Genomic DNA, 20,884 nt, shown 5'->3' with positions numbered 1-20,884 from the left:
TTATAATTTTTCCTCTCTTTTTGTGGTTACGTTACATAGACAGTGGCTATATTGCCGCTTGTTTGCACGCCCAGTAATTGTTTGTGTTTGTAATGCTTATTTGAGGCGCAATAATTAAATTTGTGCAGCAGCGCCGCCGCTCGTAGCCGGCGTGGTGGGACTCCATTTGAACCGAGCATGGAACGTGCACCATTTATCACAGCGAATGGCACACTCCTCGCTGCAATCCCTCTGTCTCCCTGTCGCTCTCCCTACCCATCTCACCCCGAGCCAGAGAGAGAAAAGACTATTTAATTCACAGAAACACTGTCTACCCACACTGCCGTGCACTTTAAGGGGCAATCTAGACAGTGTGCTTTATGGCTCGGTAATGGCACCCTTATTTTTCACCGCAGCGGCTCTGCTGTATTTATCAGGCTAGCGTATAGGGAGATGAATGGAGGGGAGCTCGGTGCCATAGCGTTAGGAATCCAGAGCGCTCTTGCCATCGTAAATTACCCTCCCAGCGCTCGCTCATGTCTCAAACAGTCATCTCAGCCGCCAGATATGAGCCTTACTGCTTTTTGTTAAACTCCTACAGATGTTGCCAGGCCTGGAGGGGGTCAGATATAGGGAGGGGTGGATGTGTTCTCACAACATAGCCATGTAATCGTATACACACAGCTGCCAGTTGCCTGTTGTTGACACTGCTCGACGCTTTTATTTTAGTGCTTTCCACCCCCTGCACGCACACTTTGGTGTCGACCAAGTGTCATGTTGCTTTCACCAAGAAACATCCCCAGCAAGAAAGATCCCCTCACATGTCTGTACCGCTGACGCATAACAACAGACTCGTGTTATTAACGACTTAAGAGTCCTTGTGCAATAGGCCTGATCTTGATCTATGACATATTGTCTGCACTGTTGCAACTTTTGGAAACACATGTTCTCTTAGTACAGTGTTCTTGAAGGTTCTTATTAATGGCTTTCATTGCTAGAGATGATTGAGTTCTTTCAGAGCAGCAACAGGCCTTTTGAAAAACCTCCAACTGCAGTCTAATTGGGTGGATTCCTTCTCAGGCCATTGAGGAGCTAAAAGCTTCATCTGTTTGTGTGTATACCTGCACATCAAGCCCAAGGTCACCTCTGCCTCAATGATACTGATATCACAGGTAGAGTAAACAAGAGCCAACAGTCTCATTTGCAAATAATTTTTACATTTTCTGTTTTCATTTTTGATAACTAAATATAATTTTAATGCTAAAGAGTGAGGAGCAGATTAAAGAGCGTAATGGCCATTTAATTAAAATGTATTCACTTGTCAGTATCATGAACAAAGTATTTCACATAAAATTACACAGAACATTTAAGAATATCCATATGTAACATATTTAAACATATCCAAGCTTTTAGCTTCTGTTGGTCAGGTAATGGCTTCTTGACCGCTACACTTTCCTTCAGACCCACACTGTAAGCCTTCTCACAGAAGAATGGATCAATAATGCACATTATTGCTGTTTATATCAGTTTTTTTTTTAAAAATCATCGTAATTTTTTGTTTTGTTTTGTTTTCTCTTTATTCAGGAGCCAAATCAATTCTTGACACACATCCCAGTCAGACTGCGAGTGGTGTAAAAGTGGATTTTGTTGCTTTGCGCAGCCTGTGGGGTCAGAGGTCACTCAGCAGCAGTGTAGAAGCAGAGCTCAGGGGTCCTCTCCTGCCTGCTGGCTCAGAAAAGCTCCTTTCATTCACAGAGGAGGGTGAGGGTGGGGTGGGTTGTATCCATAAAAGAACACAAAGCGCTAGAGCAGTGAACAGCTCCTTCAGAGAGAGGAGTTTATTAACGCTCTGTGAGCGGCAGTAATTCTATGGCGATGTGGAGCGCTTGGGAAGGACAAACAGTAGCTCCATCAAAAACCCACACAGCTGCTCAAGGCCTGAGCTGTTAATACAGTCGTACACAAAGACCTTTTCAAATATTTCCTGGGGTTTTGTTTGCTGTCAGTTTCGGTGGCAGTTAGAGATTCGGATTGATCTAACTTCTTTTTACCTGCCTCTCTTTTTTTTCTACCTCTTTCACCACTTCTCTCTCGCTCTCACTCTCTCTCTTTCACTCACACCTTGTTTGATTATTTTCATGTCTCACCCTCTCACACTTTTTTTTTTTTTACCTTGACATGCGCACACTATTTCTCCTTCACGTTTACCACTTCATTAAGCCCTCCACTCCTTCTCACATGCTTTTTTCACACACCCTCTCTCTCTCACACCCTTTTCTCTCTCACTCTCTCTGGTTGTGTCTTTTTCTCTGTCTGTGTCCCTCTCTTTTTTTGTTCTCTCATTCTCTCTGATAATTTCTTTCTTATTCTGATAGTATCTCTCTCTCTCTCTCTCCCCACCCCTTACCCCTCTCTCTCTCTCTCTCTCTCTCTCTCTCTCTCTCTCTCTCTCTCTCTCTCTCTCCCTCCATATGTACTGTGTCCCAGGCTGCCACTGATCTTTTTCCTGTGGGTGTCTGACATGTGCTTGAGATCAAAGCATAATGTCAATCTCAGGTTCAGGGCAAAACTACTTCACCTGCAACTCTGTCTGGACCCAGAGAGGCCCCCCACTCTTTCTTTATCTCTCTCTTTCTCTCTCTCTTTCACGCCATCTCTCTCTCTCTCACACACACACTCTTTTTTTTGCTATCTGCTTTTTGCCTTTTTGTCTACTTCTACTACGTTTTACACAATTTTTCTCTTTCTCTCCCATTCTACTTATCTTTTCTCTACTTTTTAGTGCCTTTTATTTTCTCTATTTCTGTTCCTCTACATCTTTTAACCACAATCTATTGAGCTCTGTTTACTCTATTATTCTTTCTCTTTTTCTCACCTCTCTCTCTCTCTCTCTCTCTCTCTCTCTCTAAGTGAAAGGGGGGGGGGTGCACAGCTGCAGTCCCAACCTCCATCCTCTCCTTCCCCCTGTCATCTCTGTGCAGACAGGATTAGCCTCCCAGGCTGACCGCGCTGGACCGAGGAGCGCAAAGTGCCCCTTTTACGACTAGATAAACTCCCGCCATAAATTGGACGGCGGCTTTCACAGCCTCTGCTTCTCATATTTAAAAGGAAAAAAAAGTGTAGGAAAGTGTGTAGTTCAGCACAGCACCGTCATAGGACCCAAACTCGTCGAGCAGATGGACGAGGAGCGGCCATGGCCCTGGGCCTGCTCGGGGCCTGCTCGCAGGACGTCCCGCAGAAAGAGCCCATTGTGGAGGAGCATTGTGTCCCGACCCCAGCAACACAGCCTTGTTTGTCTTATGCATAATTCAGCAGGCCTCCCCAGTGCTAAACAACAGTGCTCTGTGCTGTATGTTTAACGAGAGAGGGCCAGAGAGGAGCAGACGTTTGTCAGATAAACTGTGGATAAAGCCCAGCCTTGATGCACTAGGGCTCTCTGGGAGAGGGTACACCGAGGGGGAAAAAGCTCATAGTGCACTCAGCTGATCTCACAGCAGATAGCATCAGGGTGCTTCGCTGTATTTCTTTTTGTGTGTGTGTGTGTGTGTGTGTGTGTGTGTGTGTGTGTGTGTGTGTGTGTGTGTGAAAGGGAGAAAGAAAGACACCGGATGGTGTCATTTAGACAGCACTACCGCTGTGTTCAAAGGGCCTAGTGGCTGTAATCCAACCCCCATGCCCCCCCACCCTTCTCTGTCCGAAAAATGACTCTAGGTTCTCACCCAACGCCTCCACCCTGGCTGTAAAGGGAAGTGGCATTAGTGATCCTCTGCTAAGGTCTCTGCATTATGGTTTCTGCATAGGAAACAGTCCTAATAGGATTGTCATGAGTACTCAATTTAAATTTTAATTTAAAAATAAATAAATACCTTTTCTGTTATTTATATTTTGACGTCTCCTAGTAGTCTCTCTTTAGTTTAAGAAGTAAGATGGAGATTAAGAAGGCCCTGATCTACACACCTGCGCTTTGTTGCTGATGTGAAGCACCTGATGGGTCTGGTTTATTCCTCACTAACTCACTCAGTGGTAGGAACTGTCCCACAAGGCTTGCTGTTTGTCAAATACTCAGACTGCTTTGCATCAGTGACACTTTTTTGTTCTTGTTTAAAAATCGGTCAATTTTCTGGCTTTTTCCAAACACTGATTATCCATCAGAATAATGAGTCAGCCGTTTAATTGCTCACATAATCAATAGTGACAGCCCTGATGGCTGTGTTCACATTACAAGGCTTATTTCAGATAAAATAATTGGTGGTCTGTTTTTCAATGTCAACAAATTTGGCCAAAGCTCCCAGCATGCTCGGGGCTGCCCATTTAGGGGTTAGTTTGGGGTTGTTTTCATTTTTTAAATAAATATCAAATTAAATAAATATTTCAAATTAATGTCTCTTTGTAAAATTGCTTTTTGTTTTCTAAAGAAATAAGTAAGCAAGGATATATTTCCACACCTAAGATCATCCTTAGAAACCAAAATCCTCAAAGAAGAACACTTTAGAGGCACATCCTAAATTAACCCAGTCACATAATAATGATCGTGGTGTTGACATCGCTTTGGAAAACATCAGCTGTGACTCTCAGCTGTGTTTGGAAAAAATGGGATTTGTGCAACTTCAAACCTTCAAATGAGAACATAGCCTGGGTGCCCTGGGTGTGTGTGTGTGTGTGTATGTGTGTGTGTGTGTTGTCTGATTGCTGGATTGAATTGCTCCTGACCTGTTGGCGTCACCGACAGTGTGATCAGAGGAGTTACAGCAGAGGCTGGTGGACCGAGGCCCTTCTCCCAGAGCTCAGTCCCTCTCCCTCGCAGCCTTCACTGGGAGAAAATTAGATGGTGCTGAAATGGCTAGGATTACAGTGAAGCGTGGCAGTGTGTTATTTTGTTCCTGTGCTGTAGCTGGGGGGAGGCGAGGAAGAGTAGGTCTACGGTGAGGAGTGTGTGATGAAGACACTGACAGGCCTGCACTCCTCTTTTGATGCCACTGTACTGTCCTCCACAGTTGTGCCTGCGGACTGCGGATGGGTGTACAGGGTGGGCCATTTATTTGGATACACCTTAATAAAATGGGAATGGCTGGTGATATTAACTTCCTGTTTGTGGCACATTAGTATATGGGAGGGGGGAAACTTTTCAAGACAGGTGGTGACCATGGTGGCCATTTTGAAGTCGGCCATTTTGGATCCAACTTTAGTTTTTTCAATGGGAAGAGGGTCATGTGACACATCAAACTTATTCGGAATTTCACAAGAAAAACAATGGAAACTACGGATACTGGAAGCCTGTGCTAGCATTTCTCCTGCGGTGTTGCTATCAGTGTGTGAAAAGTGGGAGAAGAGGGTTGTATTGACAATCCAACACAATGGGCAGCACTTTGAACACATTTTATAAGTGGTCAGAAACTTGTAAATAGCTCATGAAGGAATAAAGTTACGTTAAAACCAAACACACCAATGTTTTTAATGTGAAATTCCTAATAAGTCTGATGTGTCACATTGAAAAAACAAAAGTTGGATCCAAAATGGCCGATTTCAAAATGGCCACCATGGTCACCACCCATCTTGAAAACAGGATGTGCCACAAACAGGAAGTTAATATCACCAACCATTCCCATTTTGTTAAGGTGTATCCACATAAATGGCCCACCCATTTATATGCTATTCTTATTGTTGAGTGGTTTTTTATCTTTTGTTTATTTACGCTGACAACTTGGAAATTTAGAGAATACTGGGACGCACGCAGCTGATATGCTTTGCTAAATCTTTGTGTATCAGAATAGCAGAATTGGTTGAAATTCCCACTCCTGATTTAGACAGAGCCCAGCAGGGATAATGGTCAAGGCCAGAGGCAGAGACTAGACCGCTAACCAAAACATGACATGGTGGACAAGGGACTACATGGTGGAGATGGCATACACAGGCACCTGAGCATGAAACGAACCAGATAAGAGAAACTGACCAGATGTTTCGCTCTGTGGGAGGCCAAGAGTGAGGGAGAGGGAAGAGGACGAAAAACCGAATGAAAAAGAAGTGAGTCCAAAGCTTGTTATCCTGTTGAGAGAGCAGAGACTTGAGCCCTATAGTGACGAGTGATTTAATGCAGCCCGGCAGTGCACATCACTGTCCCCTTCAGTGACAAGTCAGTCTCTCATTCTCTCTATAGTACACCCCCCCCCCCCACACCTTATTCTTGCTTTCTCTCTCTCTCTCTCTCTCTCTCTCTCTCTCAATCTCTCTCCATCTCTCTCTCTCCCTCCCGGGCTTTGGTGCCAGGCTGGCAGCCTCTGATGGGCAGACGGCGAGTTGTCTTCATTATAATGCCTTTATTTATTCATGTGTCTGCAGCCAGTGACAGCAGAGTCTGTGCTAGTCTGTACTCTGCCTGCATCCTCAGAGATATGACTCACATTCAACTCTCTCTCTCTCTTGCTCTCATTTTCTCTCTCTATCATTTTCTTTCTCTCTTTTTGCTCTAGTGCTACTCTTGCTTAGCTTCAAAAAAAAAAAGAAGAAGAAGAAGAAGAAGGAGGGGAAAAAAAAGCTGTGAAAATACAAAAGACTCATCAGTCAAATCTGATGGCTCATGTCAGCACAGTGAGGGCAAAGTGAAAACATCAGTTTTTCTGCAGTGGAATTGTTCACCTCGCACTGCTGATAGGCAGCTTAGCTCATACAGCTGGAAAGTGCCAGATTGCTCACGGCCACTTTTGTGCGGCAGCCACCGGCCTGCTATTTTAGCTCTATAAATAGTGGGCCTGCAGTTTTGCCAGGTTGATAAGCCTGTAATTGGAGCTGCTTTCCATCAGGTTACAGAGGGGCTTTTAATCCTGAAGCATGTCTACTAGATCCAGGAGCTTTGCAGGTTAAGGAGCGTTCACCCGGCATTGTTTTATACTGCATTCCCTAAGCTAAATACGATTAGATTATAATAGTGTGTCAGCAGCAAATTAATCTAATTTTGCTATTAACCAGCACTGCCAGAATGTGCAAATCTGGCATTGTATCCAAGCCTCCTTATTCCAAGCACTTGGCACCTTGTAGTTTGTGTTAATATTGGATTATTGGTTAAAGTCTTAGATTCGACCTGAATCGCTGTCCTTTTTTTAGATGTATGATGTATGAATGTATCCAGATCAGTCAAGCTTGATTGATGGCACACAGGAAAATAGCAGTCTGTTTTCTAAATCGTATAATTGTTTCAGGCACTGTATGTGGACAGCCCTGCCCTCCCTACAGTCTGGGGTCCTGCAGCCTGTTTGTCCTCTGCAGTGGCAGTAGCAGCAGTGTAGAGGCTCAGAGAGAAGAAGAGAGGCTGCTGGTGGCCGCCGGGACACACACACACACTCTGAGTCCCATCCCAAAACAGAGCTCCTCACATCTGCGGCATGTCATTCTTAATGCCTCTCAGTGAGAGCAGATACAGCACAGAACACTCAGCACTTGCGTGCTTTATTCCTGAATCATCACACAAGTATTTTGTGGTGAAATTCATTATTCATCAAACATTTGGGGGCACCACGGTAACTCTGTACAAATCAGTAGAATTTACTTAGACCAGCTATGTTTATTCAATTCCACAGCCTGTACTGTTTAAAAGTCTATACTGAGGTTGTAGAAAATCAGTCTTATCTGCAAACATATGACACAAAAGACCCTTTCCTTGTCAAAAGCAGGGCATATTGTTACAGCGGTATGAGTGGCCCCATTAAGGGTTATCATCATTAATTTATTATTTAGTCATTCAGTGACATTATTTTGACATACGTTCCACATGAAAATCTAGTGTTTTCCTAACGGTCACCAGCTGGCAGTGGCTGCATGTTCCTTCCAGTGAGTTGATTTATAATATATACCATAAAAATCATAGGTATCATAGATGAGAGTCAGCAGTTCCAGCAGCTCTCCACTTCTGCTGTTGCTTTTATTTCTCAACACATTTCCTTTCCATATTTAGGGTTTACCCAGAGTTCTCTTGAGCATTGTGCAGCAGAGTCTAATATTAATATTGAAGCTGATATTGCTGGCCTCAGTTGTTGTTGTTTTTTTTTGTAAATGATATGGCAGACCAGATATACTTCATGGTATGAATGGTCAGACTGGAAATGCAGAAACAGCATTAAAAATAACTACTGTCAATCATTTATATTTATCGTGCTAACTGGCATTGCTAGTTTAAACAAGATACTGCAATATATTATTTATCATTGCATTTATTTCTTGTTGATGGACTGAATAAATCATAAAGTGTGTTAATCTGAAGTTAAACTGTCTGCATGGAAAGTAATCACAAAAGTGTGATGGGTTTACAAAAGTAATAATTAATAAATAAATAAAATACAGGCACAGGTTTTGGCCTTTAGTTTATCCTCTCATTTAGATGTTAGCAGTGACATGTCAAGTGTCTAACCATGTCAAGGTCAAATGTATTATTGCAGTAAAAACCTGATTTTTTGTTGATTTTTAGTTTACTACATCATTTAAAGGCAGCAGTTGTCCTTCACTCCCTGAGAAATTCATGATTTTCAAGATGAATGGATCAATAGAAATGCTCCAAAATTAAGATCTATTTACATTGACGTCCATTGAAACTTAAGGTTTTTCCCTTCTTCTGTAAAGTTACTATTTTGGAGATGAATGTTTTTCTTTGGACAGTGATGATATGCTTTTAACAACAGTTGGGGATAATGAAGAAGTCATTATATAGGCAAATACGTGTGTGTGTGTGTGTGTGTGTGTGTGTGTGTGTGTGTGTGTCTGTGTCTGTGTATATATAGCACTATGTTTTAGTAGAGAAAGGGATTATGCTACAAAGACACTTGCAGGACTTTCTCCTCGCTTAACTGAAGAAAAGGTGAGAAGAACCTGCAAGGTGCCCCCAAACTTCTGATGGACAGTGCCTGTGAATATTGTATTTTTATTTTCAAATAAACTAAATGCGTTCTGTCACATAATGCTGGCGGTGCATAATCTGGTGTATAAGAGTACTGAAATAGCTAATTAAAAATGAGCTTCTTATTGCTTGGCTTTGGGGCTGTCAGAATCTGCCACCTGCAGAAATTAATCGTGGCAAAAATTACCCCCCGCAACCTCTCTAAAAGCAGCATTCCAATGGTATCTCACCTCTCAAACTAACTGTGTGTGTGTGTGTGTGTGTGTGTGTGTGTGAGAAAGACAGTATGTGTATCTCTCTGCATGCAACCACATTCTGTTAGCACGCTGCTAAGTGTGCGTAGCTTGAGGGAGTAGCGCAGCAGGAGCAGCCCGCCGCCTAATTTCCGCTCTTCATCCCCCCAGCGTAATGAAGCGCCCCTCGCGTCCATTTGATCACGCCCTATCACTGCTGCTGGCGGGTAATTGGGATGTGACTGAGCATGAATATCCCCTCGCCCGGTGTAGCCCGACCTCGCCGCGACCCTGCAGATAGCTCTTTGTCTTAATGGAAGTATCATCTTTTATTTAGATCCCCATTTGGAAGTAATTGTCAGCAGGAGGGGGTTATTGCAGGAGATGGAGACGAATAGACTAGCGGCTGTGCGGCAGACGGCTGCGTTTGATTGGCTGCGTTTGAGGGTTTTTTATTTGTTTGGTTGGTTGTTTTTTTTTTTTTTTTTTGGCTGACTTTGATGATTTGTATCAGAGCAGAGAAGCAGAGGTGTTGCTCTGTTCTGATTTACAGGCCTACGACACTGCTGTGATCTCTGTTCTCTGATAAGCAGTAACAGTAGTGAGTGTTTGCCTGCAAAAGGGGGAAATTATTACTGTAGGCAGTCACACATATGTTGGATGATGCACGCTACATCTTTGTTATTGAAACAGAACAAAACAGTGTTTCCTCTCACGTGTCTTAACCTTTTTGTTGCAATTTGCATATCCTTGTCAATCTTTGCACTTTAAAGGTTTACAAATAAATGCATTATTTTTTCACCTGCCAAGTTTGGAATTGCTAAACTCCCAAGTCCGTAAGGATCACCATATCATTTCCAACTTCCAGACTCACAGCACTAAAGAGTACAGAGAAAAATGCTGAGTGCTTGGAGATATCACATGTTCACGCATTGTTGCATTTGAATGGGTCTTGTAAAGTTTCTTAATTCTCTGTTTAGTAGGAAGTGACATTAACAGAAGATAATGTTGCCTCATATTGCAGTTAATAGTTTACTGTAAGTGGTCAGTACAGTAGCTTGAGGTCAGAGTGTCACTGGTTCAATTCCTGGGACCTACAAGGGTAACTTCATTCATGGCTGAAGTGCCCTTGAGCAACGTACCTAACCCCCAACTGCTCCCCAGGCACCAAGGTGGTTGGCAGCCCCCTGCTCCGGTTGTGTGTGTGTTCACTGCCCTCAGTGTTTGTGAAGAATTGTTCACTATTATGTGTATGTGTGTTCACTGCCACGGATGGTTCAAATGCAGCGAAGCACTTTCCCTAAGGGGAACAATAAAGGTGTTTCTTCTTCTGAATACGTAGAACAAGCTGGCACAGGCTATGCATATGTTCACGTGAAAAATGACCCCATCAACGTTATGCATGCCCAGCTGAACACAAACACCAGGCACTTACAATTTGATAAACTGGCTATTTTCCATCTTTACTAGTTGATGAGGACCATCTGAATTCACCATGTGATTTTCCCACAATTCAGTTAGCTCAATGGAAGTGTAGGAGCCATCCTTTAGTACACAGGCAGTTAAGTTTCCTGCGATCTCTGTAACTAGGGCTGACACTGCGAAAGAATTTCCCATGCGGTAATTTAACAGGGTTCAAAACTGCAGTATGCCATATCACCACACCCCAAATTACTTAATTCATTCTAATGCTACACCCCTAATTGTCACATGGATCCAGCCTGAACTGTTTTTTTGAGGCTGCTCCATGACTTTGTGGTGATTGGAGGCGGCTGGGCATCGATAGCTGGATTGTAGGTAGCTAGATGAGATCTCAAATTCGGATTCCCCTGTTTCACAGCGACCCTTTGGTACAGATTTTGCACATTGCCTCGTCTGAATTGCCAGGCTTTTCTCTTTTCATTTGGTTGAAGGCTGAAATGCTTCCAAACTGTCCTAAAAGTTGCATTTGGTTTTGTGACTAAGTTTGCCACCATTGTGCCCATTTTATAAAGTGAAGACTGACACTCGGATGTTCAGATGCCAACAGCTTGGAAAAATTACACTCCTAACCTTTATACGATTTTTTTAAACAAATTTATTTAACATTCATTACACACACACACCCCAAAGCGTAAAACAAGAAAGACCATGCCATGAGGGGGTAAACATATATACATTGCCGTGGTGACGGTTCTTGCCATGACTTGCAGTTGGCTGGTCAATAGCGCGATATTAGCTTATAGCGGTTGTTGCGACAGCCCTATCTGTAATGTGTAACATGTGTCTTGGCATGTGCCACAGCTGGGAACAGGGTCCAAAGCACAGTATGCGGGCCCAGTTTGGCACCACTAAAGGATGTGTGGGTTTTGTTGTTGTTTGTTTACTAGTGGATTCCCTTAAGAACTTGTTTAAGGTGCTTGGTTCAAATACCTGCAACAGAACATGGAGGACCAGCTGTGACTAGACTAGACTAGACTAGATGGACTTGGGTCAGGTTTTAGGTGGGATGTATCTTTGTTTACATAGTATTTCCCCTTCATTCAGCACCAAAAATGTATTATATATTTGTATATTTTGGTATTTTTGGATCTTTATTATTAGTTTTAGTATTATAAATAAGAGTAACTGGAAAAAGCAGGCAGTTAATTATTTTACATGATTTTGTTCAGGTGTAATAAGATTATTATGTGAGCATTATAACATCCCCCAATAGTGAAGTGTTACCACACTTTCTATTAATCAACACACTCGTCTGCATTGCTCCTGATGCTGACAGCACACAGTTAAATAATAATAAAAACAAAAAACAGATGGGCTAGAATGCTCATTTGTAATATTGTTGGTGTTGGTCGTGTTGCATATTAGGACAAAGTTGTTATTACCACAGGCAGTTTAAATATGTTTGTCCTACTGTTATGGGAATAAACAATGGAATAAAATAAACGAGCCAAAGGTATTGCCCAGTGCTCCATACATTAGTTGTCAGTTTTTATAGCCTTATTGCATCAATTCTTCCCCTGAGGATATCAGTCTGTGTTTATTGCATTAATTAGCGTAGAGGCAATAGAGGCACTGCCATGCTGTGATCAGGGGTGTTTCTCTCATTGATGGATATGGTTATCTAGTGCGAATGATGAATATCTCATGTATGCGGGTCATCTCTGCCAGCGGGAGCGGCTCATTCACAAGGGGCCCCATCAACAGCCACTGCAAGGTTGCAGTTAAACAAGCAAGCGTCGCATCGCATGCCGCAATAAATCTTTGGAGGTTAAAGCCCAGAGCACTAAAAACCTGGAAAGTCCTTTTCATTATGCCCATAAAAGTGGCAAAGTCACAGTGTTTGTGTGGCTAGGCAGCATCCAGGGCACTGGAATAAGTGTTCCACTTTAATCTAGTTTAGCACAGGCATGTGCTGCTGGCTGCTTCAGTGTACACTGCTCCATTTCCTTCTACGGCCCTGCTCTCTGTCGCACTTAATACCGTTCTGTCCAAACCACCTTGTCATTCTTAGAGTTCATGCCCACTCACACAGCTGAAGTACTGAAGACTTGGAGGAGATTTTGAATAACACCAGTCATAGCAGTGAAGTGCTTTTGAAAGTTCTTCATATTTAGTATAAAGTCCTTTACACAAGCACTTTCGTTTATTAATCTCCAGTCAAAGCTGTAAAGCAGCAGATAAAAATGAATTAAAAAGTGTGTTAAAATACCAGGATTTAAATGTTTAGCACAGTTTGTGTCAAAGCTGATTTCTTGTAAGTATTTTTTATCTGATACTATTGAGTTTCATTTTCTAAGTGATATACCACGTATTGCATGATTGTTAGGAGTCCCAGCTTTTGTCTACATTCATTCATTCATTCATTATCTGTAACCGCTTATCCAATTTAGGGTCGCGGTGGGTCCAGAGCCTACCTGGAATCATTGGGCGCAAGGCGGGAATACACCCTGGAGGGGGCGCCAGTCCTTCACAGGGCAACACACACACACATTCACTCACACTCTCACACCTATGGACACTTTTTGAGTCGCCAATCCACCTACCAATGTGTGTTTTTGGACTGTGGGAGGAAACCGGAGCACCCGGAGGAAACCCACGCGGACATGGGGAGAACACACCAACTCCTCACAGACAGTCACCCGGAGCGGGAATCGAACCCACAACCTCCAGGCCCCTGGAGCTGTGTGACTGCGACACTACCTGCTGCACCACCGTGCCGCCCTTTTGTCTACATTGTTATTGTATTTATTTATTTAGATTTGTTATAGAAATATAGATACCTACATCAACAAAATAGGAGAAGGAAGTTGCACCAGGAAAAACTAATCACCTGTAACGACCCCACTCCACACCATGACCCAAGGCCTTCTGGACGTGTGATGCGTGACAACAAACTGGTCGCCTTGGCGCTGACCGCGGTGCCTCTGCACATGGATTTGTTGGTCCTCTCCACCGAGACCAAAGGTGATGAAGATGACCCACTGCCATTCTTTGTTGATGTTCACGTGAGCATTCTTCGTAACTGTCTGTGTGCGTGTAGGCCTGCGTCATGCAGTCGTCTGCCAATGCTGCTGGCACCAAGAGGACGATTCATGGAGGGCATCACTGCTCGCTGAATGTTCGCAGTCGTAGCTGTTGGGTCAATCTGCATGTGTCAGACGTTCTGTCGTGGTTCCTGTAGATCTCCCAGATCCTTCTTGTCACTGGTGTGTGCCTTGTGTCACCAACAGAGTGCTAAAGTCCACACAACCAGTATGGGACGAAACAAAACCGTCCTGCTTTTTGGAGCCTTACGATACAACCCCTGAAACTTGAATCATTCACGTGTCTCACAATGTCAAATCTACCCACCAAGTCTCATTTCTGCCTGTTGATTCCTTCTGGGTACAAGTATTTTTCGATGATGAGTTTATTTGTCCATGTAAATGCCCATGTTTAAGACACTGGGAAGGCAGTGTGTGCGGGTAATTGCTTGTGAGAAATGTGTCTTGAAACGGGAAAGTAATGTCAGTGACACAGCTTTTGGAGCAGGTATTAGAACCTCAAAGTGTGGGGAAATGAACTACTGATAGATTTGCTGTTATGTTTAGTGTTTGAGGCTTTGCTGTAATTTTCTGCCTGTACTTGTACTGAATGGTCATTTTGGCTAGAAATGAACAAAACTGTGCTCTACAATTTTGCACACTAGTCTACCAATCACTGATTTATTGAGTCGAGGACTTGAAGGGTATTTTGAGGTCTTTTTAAAGAAGTGTTTTGCATCCCCTTTGAGTCCTTTTCAGAATGCTATTACTTCCTGTTTTCAGTACTTATTCTCCCTCTGGGCTTTGTGAGCACAGCCCTACAGTCGCAATCTCTCTAGTGCCTTCCCACTGCCTTTCCAGGAATTGTACCCGTCTACATGGAAAACCTTCCAGACGCTGGAAGTGCTATTTCCAGCTCAGATCCAACGTCACTCTTTTTTTTTTCCACTCTCAGATTCCAAGTCTTGTTTATATTTCACATTAATCACTTTTCCTCTCTTTCTCTCTCATTCTCAGTTCTCACTCTGTTCCTTGTTGTTTCCCTGTTGTATTGTTTTTCAGTGGATGATCCAAAAACCCTACAAAGTGAGCACATTCTTTGGCTGTATAGGGAATGATAAGTTTGGGGAGATCCTGAAGCAGAAGTCTGAAGAGTTCCATGTGGATGCGCATTACTACGAGCAGAGTGAGGAGCCCACAGGGACCTGTGCCGCCTGCATCACCGGCGACAACAGGTCAGCAAGCACTTTCCTCAGGGAAGGCCTTTATCGCTTCCTCAGGATAACACCCCCTACATCTACCACCACCACCCCCCCTTCCCACAAACACACACATACACACCCCAGCTCACCATGCGCTGGGACTAACTGTTCCCTCACCGGCTGTTCTACTCCTTTCCGCCAGAGCTGCTTATTTATTTATTTAGCAGGGTTAGATCAGCACAGAGGTATTTTGATCGACTGCTCGTCTTGGCCCTGAAGGGTGCCAGATTCCATGACTAGGCTGATACATGAGGCGGGTAGACTGCATTACATGCCACTTTTCCATTTGATATCAGCAGATTGTTTTCAGCTTTGATTCATTTTAAAAGCTATAAAAGCAGGTGAAATTTTATAGTAGCGCTGCAGTGTCAACCTTTAAGTTTCCATTCCCTGGAGAGGAGCAGATATGATCAAGTTAATGATAAACAAACTCCAGTGCTAACTCAGTCAAGCCGAGTTGTTTATACTTATCCTTTATTTAGAGGAAAATGATCAAATGAGCCAGATAAAAAGTGCTTACTCTTTGAGAGACAGCATTCTTGCTGACTCGAGATGAATAAGATATGCCCCCCTGCCATGTATTGCGATGGGTTTGGATCTGATCTATCCTCTGTCAGCTACTGTATTTTAGCTTGTAGCTAAACCCGACACTGATCACTTTCCCTATTATATTATATTATTATATATATCTTATATATCAGCTTTTGCAAGATACGATGACGCTAGTTGGATTTTTACTGTCTCAGAAGTAAATTGTTAAAGTTTGCTAATTCTTGCAGTAGGGATTATTATATAATTTATACTATCATTACAGGTGATCTTACAAGCTAATTTAGCTGATGTTTTAGCGGGTTGCAGATCAGATATTTAAAACTCATTAAAACTTGAGCTTGATAAGCGATTTATTGCTAACTAGCAAGCTAGCATATGCACTCCAAAGTCCAAAAGTCTTCAGACACTTTCACTTTTTTCACATTTGGTTATGTTGAGGCCAAAATCAAGTTTTCACCCATCAGTCTGCACTCAATACCCATAATGAGAAAGTGAAACCGAATTTTAGCCATTTTTGCTAATTTATTACTAAGTAAAACTAACATTTCACACTGGGGCCTTTGCTATGACGCTAGAAATCTGGGGTCCTCCCGTTTTTCTTGATCATGTCTGAGATGTCTCTGCACCTTGATTAAACCTGTGGTAAATTCAGTTGACTGGACATGATTCGGAAAGGCACACAAACTTTATAAGGTCTCGCAGCTAACAATGCACATCAGAGCAAAAACCAAGCCACTATGAGGACAGAACAGACAGGATTGTCTGGAGGCACAGATGTAGAGTAAACAAAAACAAATTCTGCTGCACTGAAATTTCCCAAAAGCCCAGTGGCCTCCATAATTTTTAAATGGAAGCATTTTGGAACAAACAAGACTGTTCTTAGAGCTGGCCATCCCACCTAAGAAAGTAATTGGGCTGGGGCTTGGCCTTGGTAAGAGGGGTGACCAAGGACCCTATGGTCACTCAGGTTGAGCTCTGAAGATCATGTGTGCAGATGGGAGAATAAAGGTCAACCATTACTGATTGCACCACTCCACCTAGGCTTTATGGCAGAGTGGCCTAACAGAAGCAACACCTCAGTAAAAAACACAGGATGTCCTGTCTGGTCTTTCTGCAAAATAAAAAAAAAAATAAAAAAACACCTAAAGACTCTCTGACAAAACTCTTTGGTCTGAAGAAACCAAGATTGAACTTTTTAGGGCCTGTTTTGTAAGTGTCATGTCTGGTGTGAACCAGACAGTGCTCATCGCTTGCCCACTACAGTGAAGCATGGTGGTGGTAGCCTCATTCTGGGGGTGTTTTTCAGCAGCTGGGACAGAGACATTGGTCAGAAGTGGTCTAGAGGCAACACTGTAAGTGTTCTTGAGTGGCCTATCCAGAGCCCTGACTTGAATGCTATTGAACATCTCTGGAGAGACCTGAAAATGGCTTTTTACCAATGGTTCCCATTTAACCTGACAAAACTTGAGAGGATCTGCAAAAAACAATCCAGGTTTGCAAGCCTTGTGGCATCAAATGCAAGAAGACTGGAGGCTGTAATCACTGCCAAAGGCCAAAGGTGTTTCGGTACTGAGTAAAGGCTCTGCAATATTTTAGTTTTAATTGTCACACTTTTGAGTATTTTTGTGTATTGAGTGCAGAATACTGACATGATGAAAATGTTGATACATTTTATATATATATATGATATTATATAACTAATATAGAATGTATCATCATTTTCATCATCATGTCATACTTTCTGACTTTCTGAATGCATTGTAAACCTCAGACGAACTAGATGTTTGAAGCTGCTTTGGCTCTTTGGTTTAAACACTGCATTCACTGCGTGTAGCGCTTCTGTTCTGTCCTTCAAACTGAAGGTTCTTCTATAATGAAGAGGTTTATTTGAAGCCGTGTCAAACCTGACAGGTTTTTAGTCGGCGTTTACTCTTGTACAATGCAATGCCTGCAGCTAACAGCAAGAATAAACTGCAATTCTCTACTAAAGAGGATTCCTGGCACCCCAGAGACTCAAAACCTGACTCAGACTCGCTCCCCAGACCCCAGAGACTCGCATGAATCGACTCTCCAGATATTGGCTTTCAGCATTTAGCTTACATGGACCCCCCCGCGACCCTAAATTGGATAAGCGGTTACAGATAATGGATGGATGGATGGAGGGGTACATTTACATTGCTACTATTATAGAGTTAACCTTAGGTGAACTATTAGTGATTTCCCAGCGAGTGTGTGGACAGACCACTCTGGGGTCGGTCTTTGAGCTTGAGCCTAAAACCATGTCATTGTGGGCTCTTTATTGTGGATCAGTCTCCTCTTGGCACCTCCTGGTGCGGAGAGCTGTTGGAAGCGGCCCGTGCTGGAAGTGTGTTGGCCATTAGCGGTGGCTGTTTGAAGTGGGTGCGTGTAGTGGTGGGCAGTGCTGATGAGCCGAGGGTGAGGCGCGGAGTGGATGAGGAGAGCTCTCTTTGTTTTCAGCCGTCACGGTGTTGGCCAGACGGGGCCATGCTTAATGGGAGCCAGTTTTCAGGAGTGCAGGCTTATAGAGCTGTCAGCCATGGCCTTATGAGACTACTCATTACCGCCTCACCTGTCAGAGCAGACTCTTTCATTACTGGAGACGGCAGAGGTCACGCACACACACTCTCTCACACACACATACGGATGCAGTGTACACCCCCACAACTTATGGACTGGAAGGATGCTTGAGACTTGATCAATACAGTTCCCAGCGCTTCCTTGCTCCAGCTGCATAGGGGCACCTCCATGATGTGGACAGTCATTTTTATCTCCACTTCCTGCACACTTTGTCTTTCCTTCTCACTGTTATGAGAACAGCCCATGCAGCCTGGATCAAAGTGAAAATGATACCGCTCTGGGAACGGTCTTTAGGGGGCAGAGGTCCAAGGTCATCAAGGGCACCGCATTGTGTTTGACTGCAGTTGTTCTCTGGTATTGACCACTGGAGTGAAGAGGCTAGATCTGCTTCACCCTGACACTCTTTTTTGCGCATATCAATTAAATAAGTTAATCCCTTAATTTTTTAGACACCAACAGAGATTTTTTCCAGAAGGGGAGACCCCTGATCTTTTATTTTGGAGGGTACATAGATAACATAGTGATTGTGGTGCACCTAAGTCCAAGAACACAACACAAGGTATGGAAAATATGGCTCAAAGGGTTTTACTAAATATATAGAAAATTAGATTATACATAGTAATTTGGGTGTTCTGTTATTGGGGAGGAGTTTGGGTGGTGATAACATTGTGGTGGGCCAGTTCAGGGCCTTAAGAGCCAATTGAAACTGTTTTATACAGTTTTATTTGGCTTTTAAGGTAATTTCAGTACTTATGGGAGCAACAAAAAATATTAAATTATATATTTATTCATTTTTTTTTAATTACAAACCAATTCCTTGTCTTCATGCGTGCCTCAAATTTGATCTCCACAATTCAATTCAATATTATCTTTGCGTATCTAGGAAAGCGCTACATAAGTGTCACTATAAAAAACTAAGTAAATAATTAAATACGTTTATAGAGTGCTTTTTTCAGTTGTTGTTTGTTGTCACAAAGCAGCTTTACAGAATTCTAGATCCTAGCCCCAAGTGAGTGTCACCCCATGTGAGTTTGGCAAGAAAAACTTCCTTAGAGCGGAAGGAACACACCTTGAGAGGAACCAAGACTCAAAAGGGAAACTCATCGTCCTCTGGTCAACAACGGAGTAAAACAAATAATTTCTAAGACCTTATCAATTATTCATTTATTCATTTTCTGTAGCCACTTTACCCCTTCAGGGTCACAGTGTGTCTACCCCATCTGGAATTACCGGCATAAGGAAAGGAACGCCCTGGATGGGACACCAGTCCATCACAAGGCAACACACACACACACACTCACTAATAACTGTCAACATTTTTGGACTGTGGGAGGAAACTGGAGCACCTGGAGGAAACCCACTCTCACACAGGGAGAACACACCGTGCTTCTCTCAGACGGCGAGCCAAGGCAGAAACCACAGAACCCTGTATGACAGAGACATGACCTGTTGTTCGTTTATTGAAATGATGTATTAGAATTCCTAGATTCATATATTATTAATTGAGCTAATTTATTAATGTATTCTTGGGCTGCACAGTTTAATTCTTATTAAATTAACTACAGCTCTGTTCATTCTGGACAAATCTGAATGTTGTTATAAATTCAGACCTTCCAAAGTATTTTAAATCCTGATTATTTTGATAATATTAGATTACCTTTATATGTTTATACTGCTGCATATGTGTTTTTTCTATCATTTATTCCAAACTTTCCGAATTGTAATTAGTTTCAGATTAATTTGCGGGTCGGCCACATCCTGGGTCGGCCACATCAAGTCTGTAGAGTAATAGACTCTATTACTGTCAGGCTGCAGTGGAAAAGTGGTGCTAAGGGGAATTTTGTTGATGTGTTTTTCTGTCAAAGCCATTTAGCCGTTTGCTGTTGTGGCTGTACACGCTGTTTTTTGTTTGACGATTACATCGTGTTTCATTTGACCCGTACATTCTTAGAAAAGATCTGCATGTAGTCCACACACCCTAAAGCTCTCTCTTTAACAGGCAGCAGAGAGCTCGGGCTGCTGTTAAGAGTGGAGTCTGTCTAGCGCCGTCTCTCCAAAGGCCAGGAGTTCTGTTCTATTGATTCTCATTTGTGGAGAGACTGTACCTAGTGCTGGCACTTTCCTAGAGGTAATGCAACTTCAGAATAGCGGCTAGCCTGTGGGGACTGCTTCCACTCGCTAACAAGTGAATAATGAGAGAGGTTGTTTTTCAAACTGGAATTAGTTGTTTTTGTTGATGCAAGGACCACCAGGAGGTTAATGGAGAAACAGTGGTCCCGGCGGACCCACACGCTTCCCCTGCATTATTGATTTCTTTGTTCATTTATTTATGGGAAAGGTCTTGTAAGGCATTTGCGTGAAAAAAGTGCAGTGTTGATATTTAATTCTGGCATGGTTGACACTGAGCAGCTGTTTTCTAAAGCAGTGTCCATATGTCAGCCCCGTTCAGCCTACAGCTATGTGGAATGGCCGTGGCGTCATGATCCGCTCAAATAGGCCGCTGTGACTGCTAGAGTGAAATCGATCTTTCTGATCTGTTTCTTACTTTCAGTCTGGTAGCTTAAAGGGGAATTCCAGTGATTTTTCTAAATTTCTGCATAATTAAATCTTCATGATTTATGTAGGTCATCCAGAAGGTTTTGATGTGAAACTCGAGAGAAGTTACTGGGTTGGAATTTTCCACAGTAGTAGTGGTGATGGGAAACAGACTTCCAAAGGGTTTAATCCCTCTAAAAGCCATCTAACTTAAAGTTAAGACACGCAATAGTAATGAACACGTTGCCTAATGCTGGAGATACAGTTTTATCACAGTGGTCAGATAAGGATTCAGCCCTAAAACATAAACATATCTAAAACAATTTAGTGGCACAGGCA

At 42.9% G+C, this 20,884-nt stretch overlaps 1 protein-coding gene across 2 annotated transcripts in view; it reads left to right on the top strand.

Moving 5' to 3' along the window:
- adka (adenosine kinase a) overlaps positions 1–20,884 on the top strand; it is a 160,264-nt gene that overhangs the window by 58,713 nt on the left and 80,667 nt on the right. For both annotated transcript variants that reach the window (XM_066678188.1, XM_066678187.1), the window contains exon 5: positions 14,661–14,833. In XM_066678188.1, coding sequence (XP_066534285.1) covers positions 14,661–14,833 — 173 coding nt within the window. The remainder of the gene's footprint in view (positions 1–14,660; positions 14,834–20,884) is intronic.

This window comes from Hoplias malabaricus, chromosome 8 (assembly GCF_029633855.1).
Source record: "Hoplias malabaricus isolate fHopMal1 chromosome 8, fHopMal1.hap1, whole genome shotgun sequence".
Taxonomy (NCBI): Eukaryota; Metazoa; Chordata; class Actinopteri; order Characiformes; family Erythrinidae; genus Hoplias; species Hoplias malabaricus.
The sequence above is the reverse complement of the archived record's forward strand: the minus strand, read 5'-3'. Positions and strand labels throughout refer to the sequence as shown.